The sequence below is a fragment of the Amphiprion ocellaris genome, chromosome 11 (genome assembly GCF_022539595.1).
Source record: "Amphiprion ocellaris isolate individual 3 ecotype Okinawa chromosome 11, ASM2253959v1, whole genome shotgun sequence".
Taxonomy (NCBI): domain Eukaryota; kingdom Metazoa; phylum Chordata; class Actinopteri; family Pomacentridae; genus Amphiprion; species Amphiprion ocellaris.
In genome coordinates, this window is record NC_072776.1 from 182501 (window position 1) to 201537 (window position 19037).

The window sequence follows — 19037 nt, forward strand, 5'->3', positions numbered from 1 at the left end:
GCCTCGCTAACATTCCTATATGATCTCAGTGTGAAACTACATTATATGTGTGAACGCCCCATTGGCTGATATCCACATCTACGTTTAAAACGGGCTGTCTTCAACATTTAAAAAGTCTTTTGTTGTTGTAGTGAGCTGTATAGTTCAGATGTCCTTCCCTGTAGCGTGCTGTCTTTCTGAAATCAGAGGCCTGTAGCTCAACAGCATCCATGTCTATTATATTATCTATATCTATTATTATTATGTCTATATATTCTGCAACCCTGGCTCTCCTTTTTACACAAACATCAGTTCAGCTTAGCGACTCCCTCTGCTGCTGGTTTAAAGGTGCAATAGCAACATCCTCCCCATTCTAGCTCCATAACAAACACAACAGAGAGGCAGAAGAAAGGCACAGTTTCTCCTCAAACAGGCAGTTAAGACTTAGTTTATAGTATATTACATCTAACTAACAACTCCTTTTTTCAGCTGATTAATATGCACTTTATTGTCACCATTACATGACTGAACCAAGCCCAGGGTGATGTCTGCAGAAATGTCTGACCACCAATCTGAGGTCTAATGTGGACTTTATGTTCACATAAAAAGAAAAGCAGCCAGTCCTCATAGATGACAGTCTAAAATCCATCCATGTTTGGCTCCTTAGGTAGAAAAGATCACTTAAATATTTACTCAATTATTCATTTTCCATCATTCAAGGACTAAAATTAATTTCTTGTTGCAGGACATGTTCCCTTCTAAATGTGTTTCCATGCACTGCAGTAGGATTCATACAACAAATACCACTTTAAATTGGAAGGATTATCTTTAAATCTTTACAATTCAACCTTTTTGGGATTTTGATTAGTAGTGTAAAAGAAAATAATGTTTATATCAGACTGTGGCCAAATTCCATCACTGCTTTCACAAGAAGACTGACGGCTGTTTGACTTTTCTGTGCAACAAAACAAACCAACAATAGCTGAGTGAATCGAAGGAGCCTGTTCATAGCCTGTTTAATGAGCAGACTGGGAGTTTCTCACCTCGGGGTCGTGTCTGAGGTCGAGTTCCTCTGCTGCTCTGAGCTTCACTGGCCTCCTCGAACCACCGAGACAACATGTCAGACATCCTCTGCATCAGAGACACATTTGGACTCTGTTCCCCTGAAACCAGGAAGGAAAACATCTTTACATCCTCCATCAACAGAACAGCTGTCTTTTTTCTACAGCAGATCATTTAAACATGAGAGGGAGGCTCATTTAAGGTTGGATAATATAGTTCAAAGAGTTGCTGTTAGTCATATAGCAAAGTATTGATTAAATCAATGACATTTTGCAAATTTAAACTCATAATAAGTGGAGGGAGAAACATGTGAACAGCAGCTACTTTAGGATGAGAATCTGATGCTTCTCACTTCAAACCAGCGTCCAAAACTCAAATGATCTGCTGGTCTCAGGTCAGTTCTCTGCTTTTCTCCAAAGAAGAACCAAGTAAAAGTTTCTTTCTCTTGTTGCACTTTGCAGTATATTTGACAATAAGAGCAGCAGGTTATTAAATCCTATAATAAATGAGTTGTCATCCTTCTACTAATTAAAGCACATTAGAACAGAGAGTAATGGGTCGTTTTAGCACCTTTCAGCTTTTTATTTTGGTTTGTTGGTTCACAACTTCACTGTGTTTTTGTGTCCTCTCATCAGAAGAAGCTGTTTTCAGTGCAAAAGCTGAGTATTACAATTACTACACACCATCTGCTCAGCACCAAACTAATGAATATGTTGCTTTGTACCAGTAGAGGACTGGTGAAAGTCCTATACAATGGAAACTGGTGATGTGAAGCTACGAACTGATGCTGAACGCCTGCTGCTGTGCTGTGGGACGGGCTTGAAACTCTACTAATCAAAACTGAGCTGATTTTAATCTTTTTAGTGTTTAAATGATGTTGTCAAGAAGTGTTTTCTTTTACAATTTTCACTTAATTTCTCTCTCCTGTTCCATCTTGTTTGAAAAACTGAAAATTAACTGCATCACTGCCCATTCCCAATGCTATCTAACTGTACCTCTTTTAGTTTTTACTGCAACTTCAACACAACCAATGAACAACACCTCAACTCTAACTGAATGTCAGCACAGCATCAGTTTGGGGTGTGAGCAACTATCTGCCAGCAAGTTCCTCATATCAGCTTAAATCCTTTAAATCAGGTTTGCAGAGTCTGAGCTTTACAGACAGAAGTTCTTGTGCAGCAAACAGTCATTGTTGGTTCTGGTTTAAGTGCTGATGCTGACAAACTGCACAGTGGAAATTTCCCTAATTGAAATGGGGGGAAAAAAACAAAGATGCATGCTTGATTTAATAAACTGTAATTTGAGGGGAGCCTTCAGATATTCTCTCAGAGGTCCAGCCTGTAACATGAGATCATACTGTGATCTTACCATCTCTCTCCCTCTCGCTCTCAGGCCGAGCTCGGGGTCCGGTGTCAGACCAATCACCTCGTAGACGGAGACGCTTCACCGGAGGCTGCCTCAGCTGTGGAAACACACAGAAAGATTAGCAGTTTGTCAGTCAAAGCATGGTCAAAAATAGCTCCGCTGCCAAAGCAAAACACTGCTGGTCTCTGTCAGGGTGCTCTTTAAAGCCCCCTCCCTCCTAGATGCCTTCACTTTCCAGCCCCTGGCTCTCTGCAGGGCAGCAGGCTGAGAGCCAGAAATAGAAAAAGGGGTCTTAGTGGAGGGACTATCAACTGCTTCAGTCAGGAAATGTCATCAGGTCTGGACAGGTGGTGAAAAGAAGCAGAGGCTGAGGGAGATAGTAGAACAAATCAGGGAAAGAAAGGCCACAAACAAAGGAGATCACAGGTAGAGGAAAGAGATGGGAGAGGGGGGGTAACAAGCCTTTCTCTGGCTGCCTCACCGCCACCTCAGCCTGAACTATTCTGGTGGACTGAGGAACGCTGCCTGCGTCGGTCGCTGTATTTGGAAAGGAATGCATGTGGTGGTTGCATCTCGACACAGCTGAAGGACTGGCAGCATGATCCAGCACATTCAGACACACGTGAAGACCAGCCATAAACACGCTTCCCCCATCATTTATCCGTCCCATTTCCAGAACAACAGCTCAAACCAACAGATATACTAAAAACAAGACAAATCAGTCAGCATGCTGCGATGCTTTTTCTGTCGTCGCTGCGTTTCTTCCCCTCTCCTCCGTCCTGTCTTGGATTTTCAGGTCATTTGCTCCCCTCACTGCATCAGCCGGTCCAGATTTAGAACTGATGTCTGCGGCGCTGGGATTAGCAGACAGCAACAACAAGGACCGCTCTGTTTACCACAAACTGTCCTTTCACCCCAAAAAAGTGCCTACATGGAAGCTTCTGTTGGCCACATGTGCTTCTGTTTACTTTAAATGAAACACACACAAGTAGCAGCAGTCGGACGGGGATGAAAACTGTCATGTTTCAGGACACAGCAGCCGTATTCTGCAGCATTAACCATCTCTGTCTGACTCCTGCTGCACATTTTAATTAGAGATTTATACTAAAGCAATCACTTAACTGATCAACTGCATGGAGCTAAAACACCTCTCTGGCTCCAGCTTCTCAACTGTTGTCTTGTGCCTTTGACCCTCAGAACATGTGTAGCTTTCATCACATACATTAAACTATTACAAAATTAATCTAAGCAAAATGAATGATAGAGTCAAATTTTTTTAAATATTAAAGCTGCTATGACCATCAGAATAACATCTCTAGAGGGTTTTACTATGAAAATGATCCCTTCATGCTTCAGAATGATTCAGATTGTCCTACTGCCTGCAGCTTGAGCACACCAGCTCACCGATAACAGTGCCTACACAGTGTAAAACTACTCATTCAAACCTGAAAACCCATTCTGAAGAAGAATAAAGAAACAGGAAATTCTCCTCCACAGGTTGACAGGTTCCTTCGGCTTGTATATTAAACCAGAAGTCTGAATCTGTTTTTTTTTTTTTTTTTTTTTTTTAAGATCATCATTGGTTTGTTGCAGCTTTAAGGAAAAATGTCTCCCAGCAAAAAACAGCTTCTGGACAGGTTAACCAAGGGAAAAAAATGAATACATTTAGTGGGAAGGGGTCTTTATAACTATATTTTTATGCCTATATGTACATTTAAAGTGGTACTACCATTCCGTAAGGACTAATTAAGCACAATTATAACTCAGTAACTCATTTGAGTTCAGCCAAAATTAATATGATGCTTCACAGATCAGAGTTAAACAAACTGAACAGCAGGCGCAGCTCATTAAGAACAACAACCTGCCTGGATGAACTCGCTGAAGCCACTTTTAACTGAAGCTTAAGATGGATTTTTGCAAAAACAAGAACTCAAGTTTAGCTGTGATATTGTCCAACTCATTATTGACACTTAAAAAAAAGTATAGTTTTTTTGTTCCATGTGCCTACATTACCCACAATGCAACAGTTCAGTCCCAGGTTTGTGTGTCTGATGCTGGTAGCAGCTAATGAAGCCTTAAGCAGAGATCAGAAGCAGCCGGTCAGATTAAAGACGTCTGGTGAGCTCGTTTCTACTTAAATCCACACCAACAAAAAATTAAAATTAGTCCTTAAACCCAACTGGTGCTACCTCAAAAGAAGAAAGACAGTTTATCTAATGGAACGCAGCTCAATTTAAAACCCTTAGAGGCTTTTTGTTAGTTCAGCAGAAGGAAGAGTTCGCTCAGGACCAGAAGGGTTCATCATTGAAAAGTTCTTTCAGTGTGCATTGGAGACAGACTGGACAGAAACGCAAACAACAACATTAGTAAAGAGCTAAAAACAGCACATCTCACCTCCTCCCTCCTCTCCTCCGACGGGCCCTTGAGCTCTCGGGCCTGGTCATCTTTGGGATCAAACAGGTAGATGTAATCGGAGGAGTAGCTGACCAACACCTCCTGACCGTCCTCGCTGTAGCACAGAGACGTCACTCTGCATGACTTGTTGGACAGGTGAGCAGGAACGAAGCGAACACACATTCCCGTCGTTCCCCTGCCCATGTAATTACCTGAGAATGAGGAAGAACGTGATGAATGGGATCCCCCCTCACAATCCCTGACACCTGATGTAAAGTATGTTTCATGGAAAGTACTTGAAAGGCAATCTTCTACAAAACCCCCATGTAAATAAACATGCCTAAACTTCACTGTTGCCCTTTTCTTTTCACTTTGAGGTGCATTTTGTGTAAGAAGGATGCCCCATAAATATAGTTCATAATGTGCAGCAGCTATCACAAGGATTTAAGAGTGGCAGGATGAAGGTAAAGTATTCATGAAGGCGTCTAACACTAGACAGCTCCCACTGGAGAGCAGGAAAACCACAGCAGGATGGGAACAAAAACCCAAAGAAGGAAACCCCTCAGGTCTGCTTCACTACCTCCATCTGCAATCTTCACTTATAAACAGCTGCTAATAACACTCAAGAAGCTCCACCAGATCAAGATGAGGCACATTTTTGTTGTAATTGGACACAGAAGCTTGCCACCATCACTGGCTGCTCGTGTAGTCCTGTTTTTTCTGATCAGACTGAACTGACTGTATGTTAGCGTGTGAAGACGGCAGAGTTTACCGGTGGCTCTGGTGCCCAGCATGCGTCTGTCGTAGATTCGCACCGAGCTGTCGGAGCAGCCGACGGCCAGATAATACGGCACCAGCGGAGAGATCGATATGGAGGTCGCTGCTCTTCGACAGTTAATCAGGATGTCCTGAAATCAAAGCAACACGATGAGCTGAAGTTATTTATGCTCAGCAGCAGCAGTTTTTAGAACAGGCACTTAGAAACAACACAGGACAAAATGCCATTTTCCCATGACTCACTACAAAATGCACAACTTACTTTTGAACTGGAAAACATCCAATTAATTATCCAAATATACATAAAACGAGATGTCTAATAAATTCAGGAACCTAAAGTCATTCACGGCTTCAAGCTAAAGGACAAAATACAAGTTTAGGAATATTCTACTTCAAAAACATCAGTTTCAACAAAGGAGTTTTCTTTTTATTATCTTGTGCTAACAGATGTGTCAGACAGAAAACATCTGGAATCCAGTGGTGCTGAGGTGGGATCACTAACATCTGCTCAAAACATCTTCACATTCTTTAGTGGAAAAAAAGGAAGCTACAAACGCTTTGTTTTTGTGTTTTTAAAAAGAAGATAAACTTTCTAGGACAATTCATCAGGTGTGTGTAAATTCTAAACAGGTTTTTATCAAGAATAACAAAATAAAATAAAACATATCACATAGCAGTGCTTGGAGTTTGCAGTTTATGTTGAATTTATAATAAAATTGTTTTGGTGACACGTGCATCATATGAACAGTCATTTTTAAAGGCCCAGTTTGTGGTGAAAGGTGTTTCCTACATTTTGTCCCATTATGACCACTTTAATCCCACTGACAGAAGAAATAATTTTTATCTGCTGCAATAGAGTCCAACAGCATCACAAACTAATCAGTGCTGGAAAATAATGGAGTTACCAGCATAGAATAAAAATACCCATAACTGTATTAAATAAGCAGTAATCAGAAAACAATCATAGTGTTAAAATCATAAATTACATTATTTGGCTACTTTAGGACTGCTTTATTTACTGTGAAATATAAAAGTGTGTGTGTCTGCTCCTTGTATGACCTAATCAGCTAATTAATTCTAATTAGCTACTGATTGCAGACGAACCTGTGACTATTGTTGGAACAGAAGCTACAAAGCCGGTTTAGCAAACTAACAAATTACCAGGTGGAGACCAGATCATTTGTATGATGTCTACAATATTTCAGAACAATGGATTCTATTCAATAAAATATCTAAATGTCTGAAATCTTCCCTGTTCTGTGCAGCGTTCCACATTTATGTTTTTTTTCTACGTTTTCCAGCTATTTCAGGCTGTCTGAAAACACAGGTGATAAAAACTGCCTTATCTGGTGCCATTTCTATTTTAAGAAGTTTAGTAAAGTGAAATCTATGGACCTGCTGAGTGGGTCTGCACTCTAACGTCTTGCTGTGAAAAATGTGAAAATAAAAGGTCAGGGAAAAACCGCGTCTTCGTGTTTTTAGCTGGACAATACATCCCCATCAGTGAGTCACAGATTCAGTCTATCTCAGGTAGTACGTGTGAACATCCCATTCATTCAGCGATACGAGCAGAAATAAAGTGTTACAGATTACATTTAGACTCCAGGAGTTGGGAAACTTTTCAGCCCTCAGCCCCCAAATAACAGGCAGAGACTCAGGACCCCCGTTACCCCTGGAGGAGTTTCAAGCATATGAATGTTTACACACACACATACACACACACGCACATACACACACACACACACACACTCACACACACACACACACACACACACACGTACACACGTACATACACTAACACGTACACGCACACATACACACACATGCACACACACATACACACACACACACGTACACACACACGCACATTCACACACACACACACACACACACACGTACATACACACACACACCTGTACACACACGCACATACAGACATACACATACACACACATGCAGGCACACACACATACACACGCACATACACACACACATACACGTACACACACACACACACACACGCACACACACTAACACGTACACGCACACATACACACACACATACACACACATGCACACACACATACACACACATGCACACACACATACACACACACGTACACACACACGCGCACATTCACACACACACACACACACGTACATACACACACACATATACACACGCATGCACGCACATGCACACCCCTACACAAATTACAGGAGGTCCTCGGTTTATGGCATCCTCAACCTACAGCGTTTCATCGTTACGTCAGAACTGGTTACGTGGAACTAGTTGACGAGCGGAACGGATGAATACGTCATCATGGTGCTATCAGACAGCTTTGTTTCCATTTTCTGGTTGTACTCCACCTTGGATTGTGCTACATTCACTAACTTTTTGTCCTTCATTATGGCTCCCAGTGCAAGTCAGACTCTTCTGATGCTTGGAAGAAAAGGAAAGCCGTCTCCATGGAAGTGAAATTAGACAGAATAAAACGCTGGGACCAGGAAGAAACACCGACCACCATGGGTCACGTTGTAAAAACAGGTCAACATATTGTAGTGACTCTCTGTGATGAATGAGTGAGACTTTATCTGGTTCTCTGCTGGTTTATTGAACCTTCACACAGGCTACTGTGGACCGTAGCCAACGACAGAATAACTAGAAAAACCCCATAACTTAACTTAACATAATTAGCCGCCGTTCCCAGCTCTCTCTACTGCTGACTCTCAGCCAATCAGAGGTGAGCTAATTAAACATGGCACGTTCACTCATGGAGTTCCTCAGGGCTCTGTCTTAGGACCAATACTGTTCACATTATACATGCTTCCCTAAGGCAATATTATTAGGAAGCACTGTATTAATTTCCATTGTTACGCTGAGGACACTCACTTGTATTTATCTTTGAAGCCAGATGAAACTAATCAGCTAGCCAGACTGCAAGATTGTCCTCAGGACATAAAGACCTGGATGACCTATAATTTCCTACTCCTAAATTCAGACAAGACTGAAGTCATTGTATTTGGCCCCAAACATCTTAGAAAATTGCTTTCAAAGCATATAGTTCCTCCGGATGGCATTACATTGGCCTCCAGTACTACTGTGAGGAACCTCGATGTTAACTTTGACCAGGACATGTCCTTTAACTCACACATAAAACAAATCTGTAGGACTTCCTTTTTCCACCTGAGAAATATTGTACAGGCTGCACAGTGGCATAGTGGTTAGCACTTTCGCCTTGCAGCGAGAAGATCCCTGGTTCGCGTCCCGGCTTTCCCGGGATCTTTCTGCATGGAGTTTGCATGTTCTCCCTGTGCATGCGTGGGTTTTCTCCGGGTACTCCGGCTTCCTCCCACAGTCCAAAAATATGCTGAGGTTAATTGATTATTCTAAATTGCCCGTAGGTGTGAATGTGAGAGTGCTTGTTTGTCTTTGTATGTGGCCCTGCGACAGACTGGTGACCTGTCTAGGGTGTCCCCTGCCTTCGCCCGAGTCAGCTGGGATAGACTCCAGCCCCCCCCATGACCCTAGTGAGGATTAAGCGGTGTATAGATAATGGATGGATGGAAATATTGTACAAATCAGGAACATCCTGTCTCAGAGTGATGCAGAAAAACTAGTCCATGCATTTGTTACTTCTAGGCTTGACTACTGTAATTCCTTATTATCAGGTTGTCCCAATAGCTCTCTAAAACATCTACAGCTGATCCAAAATGCTGCAGCCAGAGTACTGACGGGAGTTAGCAAAAGAGATCATATTTCTCCTATATTGGTTTCTCTTCATTGGCTTCCTGTTAAATCTAGAATAGAATTCAAAATCCTTCTTCTGACATATAAAGCTCTTAACAACCAATCTCCATCATATCTTAAAGACCTGATAGTACCATATTATCCTAGCAGAACTCTTCGCTCTCAGACTGCAGGCTTACTTGGAGAAATGACCTGTAACTTCTCTCTAAAAGTAGAATGGGAGGCAGAGCCTTCAGTTATCAGCTCCTCTCCTGTGGAACCAGCTCCCAGTTTGGGTTCTGGAGGTGGACACCCTCTCTAATTTTAAGACCAGGCTTAAAACCTTCCTTTTTGACAAATCTTATAGTTAGGACTGACTGGAGGACCCTGGGGGGGTCAGCTGGAGTCTTCCTCTTGGACGTCCCTTAGTTCTGCCCCTAGTTCTGCTGCTACAGGCCTAGGCTGCTGGAGGACCTCTCTGGATGCACTGAGCCCTTCTCTATCTACCATTATATTTAATATATATATACCATTATTGCATTACACTCACTCTGTTTCTCCCTGTGTCCTTTCTCCGAGTGTCCCTGATCCCAGAGCTGGATGCTTCAGATCTGTGGTGGTTCTCCCACCAACTGGCCAAATCTCCATCTGTGGGATGCTGCTGCTGCTGACCTTCCTCCAGCCCACTGCTTCCAGCTGCCCATTTCCATCAATCTACTCTGCATCACCCTCACTATACTTGATATGCTCATCTACATATTTTTGAATTTACCACCAGCTATATATGTAGCATATTTAATGCCAGAGCCATACACCATAGCAGTAAACTATAATCAGTTTCCATGTTAGTTGTACTTTGCATGTATCATCTGTCTTATCATGCATGTATTAAACTGTGTGTTTTATGGTCCTTGTTTCCCCCCCACCTCTCTACCTCTATCTCTCTACCTCTATCCCTCTATCTCTATCCCTCTATCTCTATCCCTCTAAACCCGTCCGGCCAGCAGCAGATGGGTCCCCCCACATAAAGGGCCGGGTTCTGCTCGAGGTTTTTTTCCCTGTTAAAAGGGTGTTTTCCTGCCACTTTCTCCTTAGGGCTGCTCTGGGGGTTCAGGCATATGGGTTCTGTAAAGCGTCTTGAGACAATTTGACTGTAATTGGCACTATATAAATAAAATTGAATTGAATTGAATTGAATTAGGTAAATCTGGAACTGAACAATAAACACTGAAACCTCAACATCAACAACAATATCAGTCCGTTACAATATTCTGTTATCTTCTAGTAAAATGATTCATTCATGCATGAAAGGTGTTGGTATTCAGGTCTTTATGAAGAACTGATGGATATCGTGATGCACAGAACGGCTTTGCTTACATTTTAACCGGAGTTCCAACTTACGGCGAAAATCTACTTTCATCTATCTGTAGGAACGGGACTGTGATGTAAGTGGAGGACCTCCTGTACACTGATCCAAACACAAAAGAACACAACAGCCAGAAACTGCAGTATTATTGTATAGTAACAGATGTGTAGTGAAATATAGGCCTGGAGCAGAACAAATCTAAAGAATTTCCCTTTATAAACTGCTGGTTAGTAATAGTAAACATGCACTATGTCCACTAAACAATATTTCAGATCATTTTTAATTGTTTTCTGATATCTAGAAATCACCCAATTAACCCTTTGGGAACCACTGCAGAAGTCTGTAGTGGAACAGAAGTTGAAAGTAACCCTAATAACACTGCATCAGTTTAAACTGAACATCACAGTCTGATGTTTGCAGTATTATTATTACTAGATTGCATCAGTTTAAACTGGGTGTACCTATTAAACTGGCACCTGAGTGGGAAACAAGGACAGTCGTGCTGCATCTGCAGATCTACATCTGAGCAGTTCAGACAGATGACAGGATAGGGTTAGGATAGGAGTCCACTGGTAACGCCAACAGGTTGCAGGATTACGACGGGCGGCGACACGTCTGCTGAAGTGCTTCTGACAGTTTTAAGGTCACAGGTTCTGATCTGAGAGGGACATCTGAGAAGCTGCAACACAATCTAGGAGGGCACAGCCTCTCCCTCCCAAACACACATCCATCACTGCAGCCACTCTGGCCTGAATCTAACAAAACTGTTTTCTGAATTACTCCGGAGGCAGAGAGATGTTTGTGAAGGGAGCAGAGCTCATAAAGGAAAGAGGACTCATCAGTACATCATCAAAACCGATGTAAAAATGATTCCAGTAAGCTATAATAACAAAAATACGTCAGGAAACAGCGAGAACATAATGATACACTAAGTTTGCTTTCCTCTAATCGAAAATTAGGCAATTTTTCCCTAGAACTTCAGGTTAACACCAATAATTTGCCATTTTTTTTACTCCTGGTAACAGCTACATTAATGATCCCCTCTATCATCAGACGATGATAAATCACCCACTGAGAGCAGAAAAACATCACAGCTGTCACCGTACATCTTTGCAGTCTTCTTTAGTGCAGCTAGTTTTCATGCGGAGGTCGAACCATCGCACCGTGCCGTCCTCCCCGCAGGACAGGAAGGTGTAGGGGTCGTTTGGTACCGTCATAATCTGAAAGACAAAACCAAGGTGAGAAGACAGAGGATCCAGAGAAAGACGGGATGTTTCTGCAGCTAGAAGACGTCGGTCTGCACCTCGTAAGCCGTTCCATAATGGCAGGTGAACTGACACTGTCTGTTGTAGTCGGGACTCTTCTCTGTGTGGGTGTAGTAGATGATGCCGTCTCCGGAGCACGACACGATTTCCTGATCGTTGGTGTGCGGCATGAACTTTGCACTGAAGATATTTGCCCGGTGACCTGAACGGATGGACTTCTTGACCTGAATAAGAGAAGAAAAATTCATGACGGCTGCCGGAAAGAAGAAGAAGAAGAACAGGAAACTCAAGAAAAACTTGTTTAGAAACATTGGGTCAATGTATAACTGCAGGACTTTTTGTATCATAGTCGACATTTTTGCTGTTTTCAGGCCTAAAATCAACATGAGCGCCTAGAACCAAACACCACATGGCATTTTAGAGAAAGATTCTTCTAAATATTAGATATACAACTGATTTCGACAGATATTGCAGTAAACCTGTTGACTACCTTCTATTAAATAAGTCAGTAAGCCTTGGAGTCTGGCCAGTCTTTTCTTCAGGAGGAAATGACATCATGTGGAGCAGGTCATGTGATCTGGAATTAACACACTTCCTGGAGAGGTGTTTTTGGAATGGGGAACTTAGTGGAAAGCGATTTAATTTGTTGTTTTCCATATAAAATGTGATTTATTTCCAAAAAAAAGAAATATCTGTCATGACTATGTCAGCTTAATAAAAGAACACAATCCAAACTATTTCTGAATCAGCTCATTTTATTATTGTTTAGCTCATTAGAAGGTGGTTGGTATTAAATTCAGGCGGTTATTTAGTTGACATTTTAGTGATATCTAGTCATTTTTAATTAATAAGTGATTGTTTCCATAATAAATAATGAAGGAATCTGTAAAGACATGATCTTAATAAACATAACAACATTAGTTTTTTTTATTTTTAATAAAAATGTATGCAGATATATCCCATCCTCAGTTATAAACTGACACTATTCCAGTTTAAATAAACATGATGTGAGACGTTAGTCTGTGATTTGTAGATGTGTCGGTAGAGGGATTTGTCATCTTTCAGCATGGAGAGGTCTGCAGGTTTACTTTATTTCCAGCCTTGTTTAAGGTAAGCTAACTAGCTGCTAATTGTAGCCTTTTATTAGCAGATTTATGAAAGCAAAAGAGCAAATTTCCTAAAATGTGAATGCTTATCTTTGATCACATTACACCTAAACATACAATTCTGTGAATTTAAATGGTTTAAACATATTTAATCCTCCATTTAGTGTATTTTGGTGTCATGCAGCAGTCCAGGTTACTAACAAACACACACAGCTGCTGGTGTGTTTGGCTTGAAAACATCCTCAAAAGATCCTCCAACTCACCGGGACATGATGTGATTAATCAGCAGCTTTCAGCGACCGCAGCGCTGCTTCTCAGTCTAATGAGTTTCGGTGGAATCAGGATTGATTTCAGACCTCATAATGTGGAAACACTGGCTGACCTCAACAAGAATTCAACCGAAAGACTCTGCAGAGTCTCCCAGATGACTGAGCATCTTCAGGCGTGTTTCTGCTGCCTGGTTCGCTGCTTCTTCTCTCCATCCACTACAAAATTATTATGATGATTTCTATGGAATGCTTTCACTGCAGCTTGGTCTCTCGCCACTTTTAGAATAATAAAGCCAGCATCATTTCTTTATGAGCGAGCTTTCTGGATAATAAACCAAGCTTCTGCTGCTCCTATATCCTCTCTGTGTTCTATCCTCTAAATGCTTCCTGCTGGGAAAATCTTATTAATTCCAGTGTTCTCGCACGTTCATACTTTAGAAGACATTGTGGAAAGATTCAATAGATCCAAATCCTTTGGACAGACAGTCTCACAATTCTTTCCTTTAAACATGTGACGCACTGATTATGATCATTTCTCTGTATGCCATCTTAAACCTGGTAGAAAAGCAGCCATGGTTTTATTTGCGTCCCTTCTGGTTTAATTTCTGTCATCTGTAAAGTAATTGGCTTTGATGTTGTCATGTTTTACCTGCCAGCGCTAATTGTCTGCTAAGTAGTGTCTCGTATCAAATGTCTGCTGTGTACACGCTTTACTTTGCCACTGCTTTGCTTTTTAAGTTCTGTTTTAACAGCTAATTCAATGCCTTAGAGACAACAGCTGAAAATGCACCGCATCCACAGAGTTTAATGTAAACTGTCAGTAGTCAGAGGTCAGGTTACCGTCTGCTGAAATGATTGCAGGTATATGTGACGTGTAACTGCACATACATACCTTTTTGTTGTACGGGTTGGTGATGACCAGAAACGTATCGTCTGACCCCGACAGGATGTATTCACCCGTGTCATTCCAGGATATAGTGTTGACCTGAGAAAACCAAAAACCAACACATCGTTTACTTTGTGGTTTCCATGAGGAATAAAGTAAACAACTGAACAATCAATCAGCTGACCGGCAGGAATTTAACAAGCAAGTCAATTATTTAAGCAAAAATGCAAAGCAACAACTGACTGCCACTGAATTTCATCATCTTATATCATCTGAGACTTAAACAAAACAAGCAGCGAAAGATGTCAGCTTGTGCTCTGGGAACAAACGACAGGCATCTTAACAATTTATCAGAGACAAAACAAGTGATTCTCAACCTGGAAGTTTCCCAGAAGATGAATGTTTGGGATTATCAAAGGAGGAAATAAGAAAACACAACATTTCCCTCCACATAGTTGCTTTATTTCCTCTAATTTGTGCAGGTATGAAATAAGGAAATCAGAACACACACCTTTCATAGATGATGATTGTCTGATAAAAAATGATTAATTGATGATGAAAATCAGCAACTGCAGTTTAAATATTACAGAAGAAAATTGGTCTAAAATCTTGGATATTGAGCACATTTAGAAGCATGAATTTCCAAACTGAATCCTTTTTAGTGCAGGATAATGTTTTCAGCTGCTTTACTGGGAGAAAAGTCAGATTTTATTATGATTATTATTTATTATCATTTTTTATTTAAGTCAGATTTTATTGTCCACTAACGAGTTTACAGCCATTGAGAATCAAAGAATCAGAAAATACTCAGATTTATGAAGCTAGAATCAGAAAACTTTGCATTTTTTCCTATCTTATCAAACAATTATCAAAAATATTTAGCAAATAATTAAACAGCTGATTGTTTCATCATTTCAACTCCACTACGAAACATCGTCAAATCCCTTTCTGTGGCTGGAAAACAGCCCCAAATCAAAGGTACTAAACTTTATATAGTTTAAACCATCTCTTTGTGCATCATTACATAAAGAAAACCGAACATTTAGGACCTGGAACCATCACAATTTTTCATATTCCACTTTAGTTTTATTCCCATCCAGCTCACTGCTCACACAGATAACTGCATCAAACACCAGAACAGAGGATCCTTTCACTGATGTCACCGTGTGGATCGATATTTCATTCACCGTGTGGATCGATATTTCATTCACCGTGTGGATCGATATTTCATTCACCGTGTGGATCGAGATTTCATCAACGGTTTCATCATCACAGACTCAATCTGCTACAATCGCAGAGATTCCACTGGGCGAGTTCACTCCAGAGTGTTTACTGTGACTTTCCATTTACCCACAAACTGAACTCAGATTAAAGATTCTGAGACATTCTGAGAAACTGCTCATCAGTTTCACCATCATGTGTGGCGGAGCAGAAGTCTCCAGAAGCTGCTAATCTCTGTCTTTGATCACTTACTGAATACTGCTGCTTCTGCTCATTTTTGCAGCTTTTCTTCCCATCAGCGCTCAGAAACTCACAGCTGATCTGAGAGAAGCTGCAGTTTGTTTACAGCAACAGCAGAAAAATGTGTTTCAGTCTGTTGGTTTGTTCATCGTCGGTGCTTCTTGTATGATTCTAAGAAACAGATGAGCTCAGATGAGTCTACGACGTGAAAACCTGTAACTCCTCCAGTCTGATTTAATGAAGGCCATGCATCAAACAGATGTCTTTTAATGTTTATTTGCTCTTTGGTCAGCCGACACCATGAAAACTATGAAAATAAACTACATACAAACATTTCAGAAACACACAAAGTTTCACAAAAATGTCTCTAATTAGACGAATTCCAAAAACTCTCTCCAGCCAGTTTTTGTCGTTAGACAGGTCCCACGTGCTAGTTAGCTAACGCTGCATTATACCGTCCAAACATCAGCAAATAATGACAACAAATATGAAACTAAATATAACCTGTAAGTCACAGTGACTGTGTCGCCTCTCAGACCGTGCACAATAGTTTGTTTTTATGTCTTTTCCTCTCTGGTAATGTTGGTGTTTTTCTCTGCAGCCGTACTGCATTACCCAAAATCCTCCACTGTAAACCATGTGACTGGTTTCATATTTCATCAAATGAACGTTGTAAAACAGCATTAGATTTTAAACCACACATCACTTTTTAAAGGTGTACATTTACCTTTTTTAACATCCTATTTATTGCATTTTTAATAAACCTGATGAACTCAAACATTTCTGAAATGACGACAAGAAACAACAACCAGAAACCAGAAATTCTAAAATGACTTTCTATAGGATGTTAAATCAGGACTGGAACTAATGATTGTTTCATAATCAGTTACCCTGCCAACCACTTCCTCGGTTAATCATTTTGTCAACAAAATAGGGCTGCAAGTAGGGCTGGGCTATAAATCGATTTTATCGATTAATTCGAGTTTGTACTTAATGTCGATTTGTTTTAGTGAAATCGATTTTCTCATCAACATCCGCCACCAACGCCTTCCCGCTGGGCTCCCGTAGTTCAGAGTGAGCGCCCCCCTCCCCCCCGCGCTTGATACACAAACAACATGGCGGCGAGCGGTGCAGATCTAAAGGTGCGTGTCCACTAGATGCTATTTTCCCACATGGCAACGCACCGCATCTGAAAATCACACGGACGGCGGGCGGTCACTAGCTGACCACAACATGGTCACATGACAGCACTGACCAACAGCAGGCCGCTACGTGGTCACATGACCGAGCTTTCAGCTGGACAGTCCTGCAGACAAGTCAGATAAACACAGCGGCTCGGCCGCAAACTTTCCCTTTTATTTCAAAAACACGTCAGTAAAAGCATTTCTGAAAGCATCTGAAGCGAGAAATAATCTGTGCAGCAGCTGAATCTGTCCTCGTTTTAAGTCACCGACGTCTAGTTAAGAAGTTTGAGGACAGTTTCACGATGCGTGGAATCTCCGCACGCTGCATCTAATTTGCATAAAGTAGAAGTCAGTCTACTTTATGCAAATGAGCTGCAGTCCTCTCCAGGTAAAAACGCACACAACTGGACCAGCATGCCACATGCAGTGCATTTCCAGCTGCGATCTGGTGTGTTTACCTGGAGAGGGCTGCAGCTCATTTGCATAAAGTAGACTGGACTCCAGCATGCAGAGATTAGGTAGGGGGTTAAAAAAAAAAAAAAAAAAAATTGGATAAATTGTGAATCGGGATTTTTTGTGAAAAAATCGGAGATTTTTTTTAAGGCCATATCGCCCAGCCCTAGCTGCAAGTAATCTTAATTTTCACTGTAATCTGGTGATCATTTTCTCCATTGACTGATAAGTTAAGCTTGATCTATAAAATGTTGGAAAATGGTGAAAAATGTCCATCAGTTTTTAAAATGATGCCTTCAAATGTCTTGATATTCAGCTTAGTGTGATAGAGAAGGAAGGAAACCAGAATATATTCAAATTTAAGAGGCTGGAATCAGAACAATTTGCTTCTATTCTTTGAAAATAACTCAATTGATTTACCATAAAGAATTATCAAATCCTTGTTGTAGCTGGACAACAGTCAAAAATCAAAGATCCTGAACTAATAATCCAATAATGATTTGCATGACCTCTTTGTGAATCACTGTGAAGAAAATCGAACATTTGAGACCTGGGAATCATCGCAATATTTTTTTGTTTGAAAAATTACAAAAACAGCTGCTGATTAACTGTCTTTGACTCAAGTAATTAGCAAATCCTATTATCAGCATCGCCTTCTCTAAAATGTGGACAGAATAATGTCAATATATACATTTAATACCCATATTTTACCTCAAAATATGCTATTAATTTCCTAAATGTGAGCCAAAGGGGTATAAATAGTGTTTCAGATTTTGAGCAGAGGCTGTGAGGATTTAGATGAACTTGAACGTGTTTGATATTTAAGTGAGAATCAGTCATAAATCTGAACATGACGGCTGATGCTCTGTAGACGTTAAGATAAATGACTTCCAGCTTAAAGCTTCTGTAGATAACAGAACTCATAAATCTGATGCAGACTAACATACCTCCGTCTTATATTGATGAACCTGTTGTTTATTTCCTTCAGGTTATAGACTAATAACTGTGGAAGATATTTTTTAGTGATGTGACCTCATTGTGTCAGTTTGCTGTTTGTTTTGTCATCTGATTATGGATGAAAGAAGAGACCTCAGCTGAGATTATAATCAGTTTAAAAGACTTAAATTTTGAGTAGAAAGACTTTGATCAGAATATACAGACATGATCTGAATCAGTGACAGTGGATAAGATGAACCGATCAAAAGGAAAACTGTTTAAAACTGTGTAATCTGATTACTTCTGGCTGCATTCCTGGTGTTCATGCCTGATGCTCTTGGTCTGATGTAAATGTTTAGAGACGTACATCTCCAAAAGATTCCAGCGCTCAGCAGACGAGAGTTTGTTTTTAAGACAAACTCTGAAAGAATTGCAAATGTTTGTAGGAAAACAGGACATAATGAGCCGCTGAAGCAAGTAAATGAGAAAGAAACTGGATGGATGCTGAAGAAAACAAATGTATTCATCATGTTGATGCCATAGACTGTATATAACAATATACAGTATATGGCTGATAGACGTCACACAGATGTTCAGATTAAACGCTCTGCCACATGTGAACCAAGATCTGGATTCATCTAGGAATAGACTTTAACACGTTCATTTAGATTAATTAATCACAGAAAAAATAACGCATTTAATCGCACGTTCCTCAGTTCCCTAATTTCTGTCCCACCGGTAGCTCTGATGGACACTCCAGCCCAGTAGGAGGCGCTAATGAAGCTAAAGGTGAAAAAGATCCAC

The 19037-nt window shown here is 40.7% G+C and overlaps 1 protein-coding gene across 5 annotated transcripts in view; it reads right to left on the bottom strand.

Annotated features, from left to right (window-relative positions):
• Positions 1–19037, bottom strand: part of dcaf6 (ddb1 and cul4 associated factor 6) — a 48658-nt gene that overhangs the window by 20148 nt on the left and 9473 nt on the right. For all 5 annotated transcript variants that reach the window (XM_055014958.1, XM_023294643.3, XM_023294634.3 and 2 more), the window contains exons 3-9: positions 14206–14298; positions 11977–12162; positions 11780–11893; positions 5573–5708; positions 4801–5012; positions 2410–2503; positions 1023–1142 (exon numbers count right to left, since the gene is read on the bottom strand). In XM_055014958.1, the coding sequence (XP_054870933.1) occupies positions 1023–1142; positions 2410–2503; positions 4801–5012; positions 5573–5708; positions 11780–11893; positions 11977–12162; positions 14206–14298 (955 nt within the window). The remainder of the gene's footprint in view (positions 1–1022; positions 1143–2409; positions 2504–4800; positions 5013–5572; positions 5709–11779; positions 11894–11976; positions 12163–14205; positions 14299–19037) is intronic.